Source organism: Lissotriton vulgaris, unplaced genomic scaffold (assembly GCF_964263255.1).
Source record: "Lissotriton vulgaris unplaced genomic scaffold, aLisVul1.2 SCAFFOLD_1081, whole genome shotgun sequence".
Classification (NCBI taxonomy): Eukaryota; Metazoa; Chordata; class Amphibia; order Caudata; family Salamandridae; genus Lissotriton; species Lissotriton vulgaris.
The window spans coordinates 694121-707531 of record NW_028244822.1 but is presented as its reverse complement, the minus strand read 5'-3'; the positions used below and the strand labels follow the sequence as shown (position 1 = coordinate 707531).

The 13411-nt window shown below is 46.1% G+C and overlaps 1 protein-coding gene across 1 annotated transcript; it reads left to right on the top strand.

Annotated features, from left to right (window-relative positions):
- The first annotated feature begins 915 nt into the window (after window positions 1-915).
- LOC147666717 (uncharacterized) lies at window positions 916-7986 on the top strand. Its single transcript, XM_086948940.1, has 2 exons — window positions 916-1552; window positions 7005-7986. The coding sequence occupies exons 1-2, from the start codon at window positions 1036-1038 to the stop codon at window positions 7805-7807; spliced, it is 1320 nt and encodes a 439-aa protein (XP_086805066.1). The 5' UTR covers window positions 916-1035; the 3' UTR covers window positions 7808-7986.
- The last annotated feature ends 5425 nt before the right edge of the window (window positions 7987-13411 follow it).

Here is a 13411-nt window from a genome sequence, read left to right as displayed (position 1 = left end):
CCAACGAGACAGAGTCGAGTGAGTTGCCTGACAGTGAAGACGAACAGCGAATACTCAGGAGATCGGAAAGAGCAAGTGTGCCTTGTCAGAGGTACTCTTCCCCTGAGTACACTTAATACGGTGACAGTTAACTTGACCAAATCACTTGTGATCTGGGTGGGCAGGAAATCGTGCAAACTGAACCTATGTGATTGATGCCCACATAGAAAAGCATTTGATTTTCGGGAGTGATTGCTTCCAGCATAACGAACTGTGTCTGAACTTAACTTAATTGAGCTTTGTTAGACTGAGCTTTGATGGACTTTAAATGTATTGAATTGCAAAAATTCCCTGGGTCAGGATCCAGTGGAAGAGTAGAATGTTCATTCTCGAAGGAGGAGTAGGGCAAGAGATGACTAACAAAGACTGCTGTATATAAAATCGATGTCATCAGCTTTGCATTTGCACAAGTTGAAACGATGCAGGACTTACAGGCCTGCTTTCTGCTAAGCGTCTCTCTAAAAGTCAGACTGTCGAGAAATTATGAGTATAATTACCAAAGTCCAGCTTAGTTAATTGCAGCTGGAGTTTTAATCATTGGTATTACATTCATGGCTGCTTTACTACTAGAGTTAAGCTCTCCTGTTGACAATAATGTTGTAAAACCCACACATGAGCCTTTAGTACATGCACATCCAATTGAATATGAACATGGTTTTGACATTAGGGGCCTCATTTATGAAAAGTGACGCATCCTTGCGGAAACGCAGGGGTGCGTCACTTTTCCGTACGACACGCTGCGCCAGAAACTTGCGGCGCGGATGCGTCATATCTACGGAATGACGCACCGTGCCGCAAGCGGAGGCGCAAGGCGGGGAAAAGGCACGCAGACGCGGCCGTCCTGACGTAGCGAAAAGACACGCAAGTGCGGTAAAAATGCCGTAAGTCGCATTTGCGGAACGGCGCACGTGTACGCATCGCTGCGTCACTATTACGTTGCGTCAGAATCCGGAAAACGCCAAAAACACGCGCATCTATCACCTAATTCTCCCGCAAATGGAAAAAATTGCCACCATGGAGCCTGAAGGACAGAGCAGCAGCCAAGGAAACCTGCCACATGGCAGCCAGGATGCCCAGCCTGCAACACAGGGAGAAACTCTTGGAAAGAGGAAGCGCAAAACAAATTTCAGTGCTGAGGAGAATGATACACTGATAAGTGAGGTAACAGACCACCAGCACCAGCTGTTTGCCAGTTCCAAATTGCCACTAGCCAAAAAAGAGGCCATTTGGCTGGACATATTGACCAAGGTGAACAGTGTGGGACAAACTAGGCGGACAGTCATTGACCTAAAAAAACGGTGGAATGATATCAAGCGCCGCACTAAAGAAAAAATGGCCAAAAACCGGAAAGACTCTGGGCTTACAGGAGGAGGCAGCCCATCACAACAAGAAGAGCTGGATGACCTTGAGGAGCGGGTTGCAGCGGTCATCCCAGAGGAGTTGGTCGTTGGAATCTCAGGGCAGGACAGTGCACTGCATGAGGAACTGGAAGAGACACAGGAAGACACACAGGGTAAGTCCCTACAAGGGGAAATGTGCAAATAAGGTAATGTTGTGCTGTGCAGAAAGTAAGGTGGGTGGTTCAATTACTGACGTGTTGTGGAAAGCAGGGTCTACAAAATGTATTGTACCACGGACATGCACATGTTACATTTGGGAAACAGCTACCCCTGTGCAAGTAAACCTATATGTCCAAAGTGAAGTCCCAGCCCACTGCTGCACCTGACAAGTGCCACACGCAGGTGCAAAGATATAACTACCCTCCTGAAAAGAAAATCACACAACATCCTGCAACAGACCGAGTGTCACACTTTTATGACTTGGACTGCTACCACTGTGCTGGCAGGATGTAATTTTGTTCATGTAGTGGTGCCACAATGTGCCACACCCACAATAATAGGCCACAGACAGCCATCTAACATAGTACAACATATCATGTCATTGCATCATTACCACATTAAAGTGTCAGAAAGCGCACTTCCAGGGCTGTTGCTAAGGGTAGACCCAGAAACATCTATGTCCAATTGACAATGTACAATAGGAACATCAAAATGTAACTATCATGCTGCGCAACAAAGATATGCATACACAGAGTCTGTGTAAGGCATGCAAACCTGAATTAAAACGTAATCTCCCCTCCATGATAAAAACAACATATCTCTTTTGCATTCAAGTGGACACATAGAAAGGTTAAAAATCTGTTCATGACTGCATCATGCACGAATGTGTCATTTCCATGCACACAAACACTGATCCCCTGCACAGCTGGACCCCCTGCAACATGGTGCAAGTCTGCCTGGGTTGGCGCATGGCAAGCATTGTGTACCTGTGTTGTTGCGAAGGACAGGTGTGCTGCTGAGTATGGCCATGGGCCTGGTCACGATAATGTAGTTGTCGTAGTACATGGTCAACCTTGGCACATTAGAGTGCCTGCTCATTCTGAGTGTACCAGTGTATGGGTTAACAATGTCTCTTTGATGATTGTCGTGCTGCCACATGCAGGTGACACAGAAGTTGTCAGTGACAGTGATGGTGATGTCTGTAGCAGAGTTATGTCCTGGCAGGTGAGGTGGCATACAGGGTTGAAGGTGAGGAGGTACCTGACATTGTATACTTGCAGTGTTCAAGAGGAATAAACCTTTGTTCACAGTGTGTACCTGAGGCAGTCAAATGCAAACAGCGTACAGTATGGTAGCCGTTGTGTCATGCGATGACCATTTCAATGTATGCTGCACAATGTCAAATATGCAATGCATGTGTTCCAAAATAATATATACAAATTCTACTTCTTTGTGACACAATTATGTTGTGATTGAAGTCATACATGTGGTAATGTGTGTCACTATGTGAAAAAAATAAATATTTACAAATGTGAAAGAGTAAAAAAAATTTTGTGCATTTATGTGTCAAACACTAACAATTGGTAGTGTCATGGGGGATAAATGTCTGAACTATTATTTGGATAGGTGTACATCATGAGAAATATGGGGTAACATCACAGATTATGAACCAATGCTGTGTACTTAATTTTTGGCTATGATAAATGGTGTGTGCAGCACTCACAAATCTGACTCCATTGTGTGTGTTGTGGTTGTTCATAAAGGTATTGAATGCTTCAGGTCTGGGTGTGTGGTGACAAGGAAACTCAATCCATGTACTCACTGAACTTTGAACAGTGTATTTAAAGTCTCCGCTGTGAAACACCTACTCTACAGTTGCAACATGCCAAGTATGAACAATGAATGAAATGGAATGTCATGACACGGCATGTTTTGGTATAATGTATGTGCCTTTTTGTACAAGAGTGTCACACCTGTTGTCCATGGGGGCACAATGTCAAACATTGGCAATTGTGGAGGGAGAGCTGTGAGTTAACAAATGCAGGACAGAACAATCAATGTCTCATGGTTGCAGGGATGTGTGTGTGAGTGTGTGCAGCAAAACATATAGGGGCCCATTCACAGAATGAACTCAAGACTCAATTCTAATCGTACTACTATATAGTAATTCACAGCATGCACTTACTACTTTTTCACATTCACACAATGAACATAATACTATTGGCATTCACAGAAGTAACGATTTTGCCTAAAGTGTCTCTGAAGACAGACTTAAGATAGAGTAAAGGCAAAATCCTAACTCCTGTGAATACCAAAAGTACTAAGTTCATTATGTGAATGCCCAAAGTACTAAGGGCCTTATTTATGAAGGCCTTGCGCCGCCGGTGCGTCACTTTTTCCCATGTAAAATGTGACGCACCGGCGGCGCAAGGCCTTCATAAATAAGGCCCTAAGTGTATGCTATCAACACCAAAAAAGTATCAAGTTTACTATTGAGTTTCAAGTTTGTTTAGCAAATCCGGAACACATTGAGGGAAGTCACACCTCAAAGATGTGTCCCAGTTCTCTGCAGCCTATGCAACCCTGCCTTTGTGTCACGTGAAAGGAATCCGCCAGCCAGGCTCACTACTCTGAGTCAATCACAATGCTGTGAAGTGTTGGTGTCACTTGTAATAGTAAGTGGGACAATACATGCTGGAATGTTGGCCATGTTTGCCATGGATCCAGAAATCCAGCCTGTATACCTAACATGGAAGTGGGTATTACTGCTCTGGTCACACAAGTGGTACCTGAGTCACCTTGGCAATATGCACATGAGCCACATTATGTAATATGGCCCCTACCCACCCTCCCATGCCATGATGACACATAGCATTATCACATCAGTCACTCATCCCTTCGGTCTCCATAATAAGTCATTTCAGTTCTCTCATCTGAGCCCACAATCCACATATGGTCTATGAACTACCACTAAGGCCACCACCCCTGTGTTCATGTGTTCCCTCATCACTGAATATTGTAAGTCGCAATTAGCCTACTCCATGTCAGCCGCTGTGCAAGCCCACAGCAGACGGATGTACATGGTGTGCTGAAGCCACGCCTATGGGAAGTCCAAATGTGCCCATCTGGGTCTCAAATCCAATCATTTCCAGCAGCAACTGATATACAGTCATTCACTGATGCAGCTCAGCCAGCCTCCATGCACTTATACATGGAAAACATTTGAGAATGACAACAGGCCTTTCCAAACATGACCCACAGACATTGCACATGCCTACACTGCTGACAAACCTCTAACACCACCCTGGTGTCAAACACAGCCTACACCAACGTTACTGCAAGTGAAAGTCACACCTGGATACACAACTGTGCATACCACACCTCCACACTGTGCAAGCCTAACAAACAGCACTACAGGGACATGGCATGATAGAGCACTGATCTCTAAGAAGCAAGAGGCACCAGCAGATGCCTTTAGAAGAAATGTATAAACACCAAGACACCTGGGGCCTTATTTATGAAGGACTTGCGCCGCCGGTGCGTCACTTTTTACATGGGAAAAAGTGACGCATCGGCGCCGCAAGTCCTTCATGAATAAGGCCCCTGAAATGTAAAACACATACATGGCCCCAATGAGGGAGAACCACAAAAAAACAATCCTACATAATGGAAATTCCTGCCAACTAGGCAAGGTCCTGCATTTATACAAGAACCTAGGCTGCAAAGCCACAGACATCACCCTGGCACTACAGACCTGTGATAAGTGTCCAACAAAGTTCACCATAAACAACAACAATTTCACTACAATAACTTTCCCGTACACATGAGATGCCACAGGCAGCACCACCCACACCTCTCACAACACAACAGCCATACTACCATACCCACCGGGACACCAGTCACAGCTCAATGCACACCCTCAAACATGAGATACAGCCACCTGTGGGATCAGTACAGCCCTGTCCTCATTATATCAACAACAGCACCAAGATCACCATATTCACAGCCACAGGTGACATCTCCACCCTCCGGGACCAGGAGCTGTGAGTGTGCTCCAACACAGACTAACAGCACACAGATTTGCCACACTACATGATGCAGGATTCTAAGGAACATTGCTCAACTGGGTCACTCACCCCACCAAGAGGTTCAAGGATCAGACTGACAACCTTCGCCTTCAAATGCACTTAATTCCAATGCTGAATGCAAGAGGGACCATCTATGTGTCTGACCCCTGTCAACATCAACAGGGCTGCCTCAGCACCATATGAAACCAAACACAGCCTCAACATTGTATCCATTGCTGATGACAGACTACTCATACTCTCTCACACCTAAGACTACACCAACTAAACACATGAAAAACAGTGAGGAATGCAGTACGTCCCAGTCTGCATCAACCACAGCTGCATGTAATCAAAATCAGAGAATACCGAATTCTGTGTCCTCGGAACAACTCCTTCAGCATGTGAAAACACATGTTGCATCTACCACTCTGATGGGAAGGGGCTGCCACTAAGTCTTGATGAGTCCTCTGAATGGGAGTAGGTCCTGGGTGTGCCGTAGATGGCCTGGGAGTGCAAGGTCTTGGCGGTGAGGTAGGACAGGGAACTGCTGCTGGATGTTGGTCATCAGATGCGGTGGACAGCGGTGAGGGGTAGGCTGGTGGAGTGGACGTGGCGTGTGGGGGTGTAGAAGGTGAGTCTGCTGCACATGTAGGGTTGCCCGGCCTAATGGAGTGCATTGTGTGTCTGGTTGTGGAGCTTCAAGCTGATCCACTTGCTGATGGGGAACCAGTGTAGGTCTCACATTTGGGGGATGATGTTGCTGCGGTGGGGGACGTTGACAATCAATGAGCCGTAAGTGCATTGGCTGTGTTGCAGTAGTAGTAGGTCTATTTCAGGGAATCCTGCCTACAGTGCATTGCAGTAGTCCAGTCTGCTGGTGCTCAGGGCCTGTGTCACAGTTATTTTTGTCTGGGGTGGGGATCCACTTGTGGATCCTGCATAGCATGTGGAGGCAGTTGTAGCATGAGGGGAAGATGGCGTTGACCTGCTCAGACATGGAGAGGGAGGAGTACTGGAAGTATTGTAAGTTGCGTGTATGGTCAGTGAGTGTTGTTGCTGTTCCCAGTGTGGTTGCGCGACAGGAGTAGTCCCAGGCTCAGGGTGTGGGTCCGAGGATGATGACCTGTGTCATCTCCAAGTACAGTTTCACACTGCTGCTCCTCATCCAGTTGGTGAGGGACTTCATTTCCACGTGGAGGTTTGTTCATGGTGTGTGTGGGTCCCTGGTGATGGAGTGCAAAATGCCACATGCACTTCCTACTGTGCTGGAATGTGTCCCCAATACACACCAACTAAACAGACATCAGGACATGCACTCAAGTAGAATGTTGCAAGTGTGCAAGCACTGTCTGCCCATGTGCCATGTTTTTTTGTAAAGTTCGTATCCATCAAATGATTAATGCCATGTCACTTTTTGTACACATGAGTGATGATGTGTCGCTTGAGCTTTGACATGTTGAAACACAGCAAAGTCAAAAATGGTAGATGACTCTAAATTGTGCATTTGTACACCACATGTCAGACATGATCATAAACCTACATCTATTTTTGATTTCAGGCCATGGTACACCTAATCTGGAGCTGGAAGCCATGTTTGAAACGGACAATGAGGGTGGTGAAAGTGTAACCAGTATGGGCCCAGAAATCATCCAGGACATAATCCAATCACTACAAACTCCCCCTCCACCCACAAGAAGGCAAAGCAGCCCAGTGGGATCTCCGGTTGGCCAACAGGGAAGCACTCCTATGCCACCTCCCACAACATCTGTGCCTCACCAGTCGCCAAACACACTAAATACATTTGAACAGCGTGTAGTGGATGTGCAGAGTCAGTTGGCACAGGAGGTGCGTAAGGGCATTGAGAGCATGGCAGGGACCCTAGAGGGAGTGCTCCGGTGCCTAACCTCAAATCCTGCCAGTGCGGAAACTGGTAGCACCACTGAAGCACCACCACGCACTTTGTTTGACGCCATGACAGAAATTTCAGAAGTCATGCAGCAGAGACACAGACTAATGCCCACCACAAGTGCCAGCTCTGAGGTGGCCAACACTCTGAAAGAAATACAGGACACCCTCAAGCAAATGACAGCCAAACAGGATGAATACCTCACTAAATTGGCTGACTATCAACGAGATGTGACAGCTGTGCTTGAGAGCCAGCAAATAATGCTGAATGCATTTATGCGATACCTGATGGGCATTGAACATGTTCCAGGTCCAACACCATCGACATCTGCAGTCCATGAAGTGGCTATGCCTACTGTGTCGACTGCCCCACTGGTCACACCATCAGCTGTGACAAACCCATCTGATGAAGATGAATCAGAAGATTTCCCAGTCCTCCGCAGAACAATGCGTTAGAAGCACATATTGTCAGTGTTATATCTTTGTAATGATGTAATGTTCTATGGTCTCTGTGCTCACAGGATTCCAGAGTGTGGAATCCAGGGGGCAGTACACAGATAAACAGTTACTGTGAGAGTTGGTCCTTGGATCTCCCTGTGGTTGTTACTTTGAATAAACTACATTTTCTTCTACAATCCACTGTACTTCAAGTCATTACAGTCAGGAGTCGGATTTTCCTTCACGAGCAATTGTTGTCATCACAAACTACATGTTCCACAAACCCTGTGATCTGGGTGGAGTACATAAGGGTGGAACCTACGGAGAAAGACGTAGGATTAATTTTGTACCTGACCCGTAGGGGGAGAAGGAGGTTCATCCTTGGGAGTGCGTGTTCCTTGTGTTTCCTTGTCTTGGTCCTCTCTCCTGCTCCATGACAAACAGCATCAAGAGGTCCCTCCTAGACGCCACAGCAAAATCCACACAATCCTCAAAGTCGGCCACACTGCCAATCCATAGACAATATACATTGCTTCATTTCCAGAAACAATGTTCCACAACACACTAGCTGCCACACTCCACTATGGCATGCGGCAAGGTAATACACCACACTGGATTGTCTCCTCCCTTGCAGAGCAGATGATTCTGCATAACACATTTCACTGTACAACACACAGAGTACTGATGCTGAGTCCCTCAGTGACTGTCCATCAGTACCTTTGTCTACTATGTGTACATGGCCCCACTTGCTGATAACATCAGTGGACATGGACTCTGCATATTACCCTACGCCTAATACACCCAGCTCTGCCTCTCCCTCACCAAGGTACACAACATCACAGGACACAACCACAATGGATGCAAGATGTGCCAACAAGTATGTGCCTCAGCTGGACAAATCTCCATTTGTTGTCAAAAGAGGACATCACCCTCACAACAACCACTACCACATGGGACTATACCTGGGGGTACCCTGGGCTGGATAAACAGTTCACCACTCATATGTCTAACACAAACTATACATTGTACAGAACACATCCCTCACCCTGTCAGTATGGATACTAGTAGTATCCTCACCATAGTACTTCACCCTCTGCAAACTGTGCAAGAGCATCAAAATTATTGTCAACTGATGCATTGATTAGACCTGCCACACATCCATCTTCATCATCCGGTTCTATGTTAATGGCCTCAATATCAGTATCAAAAATACCCTCCGGACAAAATTGATTAACGTCCAGACAACCGTAGGTAGACGTTCCCAGTGGCTCACATGATTATACCACTACCGCCAGCACATACAGGAGCACTACTGCATCCACACCCATACAGATATACTGACACTAAAGGAGTTCACACACGCCTACACAGTCAGCCACAACCCTGGGCAAGCAAACCTCTACCAATGAATCTGCTTCTAGGCCCACAAGACATACGTCTGCAATACAGACCTAGCCATGGTCACATTTCCCTGCATTTACATAGCCAGCTTGTTAACCAGCTTTCTTTTCCACTTGCAGGAAAGACGTGGGTCATACTGGCCCTCAGCATTGTGAAACACTGCAAACATTGAGCTACAGTCTCAATACCAGGTGGCCCAATTAATGACGGCCATTGTGCCATCTGACCCTCACTTGTTGTGACGTTGTGTGACGCCTAACCCTGCCTAATAGTCATCATCCATCACCAAGGCACATGGTCATGCGATAATGCAGCATGCATCAAATCTGACCCTTACACGCCTTGTTCTGCGTTACAGGCACGTGCAATGGGTGTTGCTGGGTGCCTTGCCAACAACATCCATTTGCTGTTCACACTGGCCCAGATGTAATACGAACATGAAATGGTAAGCTTTGTCCAGAAATACACTGACCCAAAGCAGGCTTGACGAAGGCTCAATGTTGAGAATTATGAAGAAGTCTACTTGTCTCACCTTTATCACACAATGCAGTACATATTGTAAGAGGAGGAGCCCGTTGTGATGATTGATTAACTGAGAGGTGTCCGTTCATGTACAAGTCTGATGGTCCCCGCAAGGCAGACACACTTGCCCCATTGTGCAAAGGTGACTGCGTTAGCGAAGAACAGTACATTGTACAACAGTGATGGTGAGAACAACAGGACTGCGCTGTATCTTGCAGACATGGCACGGTCCTGCCCTCCCTCCTGCAAAAGGGTAGCGCAACTGGAAGGGCTGCTGTGCTCCACTATGGAGAAACGTAATGAAAGACGTCCCACAATCTTTACACATGATTGTTGTTCACATGGGCTCACCTGAGACGCATTAGCTAAAGTCCCTCAAGGGTGAGTATTGGCCTGTATGAATTAGTGATAGTGTAAGAACAACTGGCTTAGAATAGCCAACACGTAATGGTAATCTCAGATATGAGATCATTGTTGACATTCCTTGTCCAGCAAGGATAACGCTCACCCAGAACTTATTTCACAACTTCATATGCCTACAAGTCAGAGTCATTGTGAAAGATAAATATGATTTATTTGCAAAAATAGTTCACACTAAATAAAATCTATGCTAAACTACACTACACTTATCAAAACTATAAATCACATCCTAAACTAAGCTAATCTAAGGCGCTAACATCTACACTTATCTTGTCTAACTTATCCTATACCTACCTCACACATACTACACAGCACACAGATGACCCCCCACCCCCTATTCAACAATCACACATCAGGCACACATACACTTAATCTAAACACATACTAATTAACCTAACTAAACAAGTATATATTTTTTTTGATTTTTTAATTTTTTTTACACATTTAACATACACTATACATCAACCCCCCACCCACTCCTAATAACTTAACACTTATCCTAACACTATTCCTAAGTACTAAAACTATCCTAATAAATATCTGACTACTTTAACATTTAAACAACAACAAGGTCCGTAACTTGACAGGTGGTATACCATGTCATCACCAACCACAGTTCTGCAATGTCGTTATTCCTGTTCGTCCATTGCAGCAATGGTGGCCTTCAGCTCAGCAACCATGGACAACAGGGTGGCCAGCTGCAGCTGCATGCCCGCAACCTGCAAAGTCAACTCCTTTTGACCCTTTTCAAAAGTGTCCATCTTGGCCTCTATTTTGTCTATCTTGGCCATCAGGAGCACACCGTCAATATCAGCCTGCGCACAAGCCTGTTTAGGTGGGGCTACTGCAGCTCCACCTGTCATTGTCCCAAGGGCCTGTGCAATGTTGGTTCCTGATTTAGGATGAGTGCTTGTCACTGGGCCCAGATTAGAGGCATGTCCAGATGTGGAACAACCTGCAGATTGACTATCCATTTGGGGGTCTACATCTGCATGTGAGCCAGTTGCTGGTCCAGACTCAATGTGTGACCTTTTCCCCTTTAGATTCCTGCTCCGCGTTTTGCATGGGGAAGTGGGAGTTGGTGATCTCCAGGCCCCTTCAGCACGTGAAGCATCATGTCGGCGTCCCATCTGTCTGAATGCACGACCAACATTGCGAATGTGTCTGTATCTTTCCAGACGGATGCGATACTGCCTCTCCTCATCTTGTGACATGTTGTCTGTAATGGAGCAATGACATCCACATCAGTCTGCACTTACACATTGACACCTGTACACATGCACATTATGCGATCTTCAGAACATTTTGGCAAGGGCCTATCGTTAACAGGGCATCTATTTCAAAGCATGGGGTCATCATCATCGATTGTCATACACAGGGATGCTAAGTGATGTTGCGTAATACCTAAGATGATAATCACTGTAGATGACATGTAAGGCATCAATACATATGAGATGGTACATTCAAATACATTTGTCCTGGGCATGAACCCAATGCCCCCCATTCACATATGCAAGCTCCTTCTCAACATGATGCAAGAGCATCTGTGTGCAGGCAAGTTATCTCTCGGCATTGTAATTTGACACTTCATACGCAGATACAAAGCAAGGTATAGGGACCATCAGCACTGTATGCTGCACAAGGCAACACACATGTGAAAAGCACCATGTAAACAAAACATGGGCACATTAGCATTGTATTGGAAGGAGAAACACAGGTGTGCACTGCAATAGATTTGGGGACTGACTCCTATCATGTGACTCTTGTACATGGGGTGCTGCTTGGTAGTAAATATGTGGTGTGTTTTCACACAAGGCAACACACACTGCACAACACTTCCATGGTAGACGCTTCTTGACAGGGGACAACATATAGACAGCATCAAGGGCTGGTATGTGGATTGACTATGCATGATCATTGATGCAATGCACATTTTAGCACATGTACATCATACCATATCAACTACTGATGTCAATAGGGAATTGTGCCGGTGACCCTTTCAGTAGCATAGGTAAGTGCATGACTGTTGTGCTAATTAATGATGGACTTGCAGCACTGTTCCATCCCTATTACAATGGCAAGTACTGACACACGTGGGGCACAAGCAAGTTGAACTTGTAGGAGGAATATCTATGTACTACTACAATGAGCATGTCTCATGTAGCCATGGTATGAATACACTGACTGTCACGTACCCCAAGGGTCCTTGCTCAGCACAACAGTCTTCGACATCTCCATGAGCACACTTGCCACCATTGCATACACACACCACCACAACATAATATCCAATGCCAATAACACCCATCTGGTACTGTGCCTCACCCAAGACCCAGCCACAACCAAACACAACCAACATGAAGGAAAGATAGCCACTGCAGAATTGAAGAAGGTCAGTCAGCAGATACTGTAGACACACAATACAGAGGTTCTCAGCCTTGGCTAATCAACTAGCGCCAGGGACGCCGCCTATTGGTCAACAACAATGGTGACTGCAACAACACCCACGGACCATACACCCCACTTGGGATTTTTCAAGGTCTACTCACTCACAACTAACAAACAAGTGGACATCATGTCATCCTTCTGAATTTTCACCCTGCGCATGGTCCAATAGATATTCAGGTGGATCACCATGGGAACGTGTGAGACGGTCAGCCAGGCCATCATCGACACCCAACTGTACAAGGGGAATGCCCCATACACAGGAATCAATGCCAGACTTCACTTACAACTACTACCCATAGTGAAAGCATCGGCACAACTCATCTACGACGTCCTTCATCACTGCAGCATTTCTACAGGCCAAAATGACCAACACTGGATCACCCTCAACACAAGGATCACGTTGAGGCTCCTCACACACACACACACGCACACACACATGACATGGGCCCAGAATGACTCCTCAAGGGGCTCTTGTTCTCTGATCCTACCGGCCACCTCTGCTCCACCAGCCTCCCACTAGCCACCATACCAAGGATTGACTGCTCCACCACTGGAGGTAGATCACCCTCCTACCTGGCCACAAAGACATGAAACACCCTTGGGGCACAACTACGACAGACCAGGACCATCTTACCTTCATTTAATAACTGAAGACCTAACTATTTCATGAGTAGCAGCACACCCCCTCCCTTCAGTGACTTGAGACCCTCACACCTGAGTACGGTGCTCTATGGAGGGCTAGATGTATTTTTTGAATGTGGTCTATTTTTGTGTGATGTATACTTACAGCAGCACAATTAGTGTTACTGTGTACCATGCACACTGTAACACCTC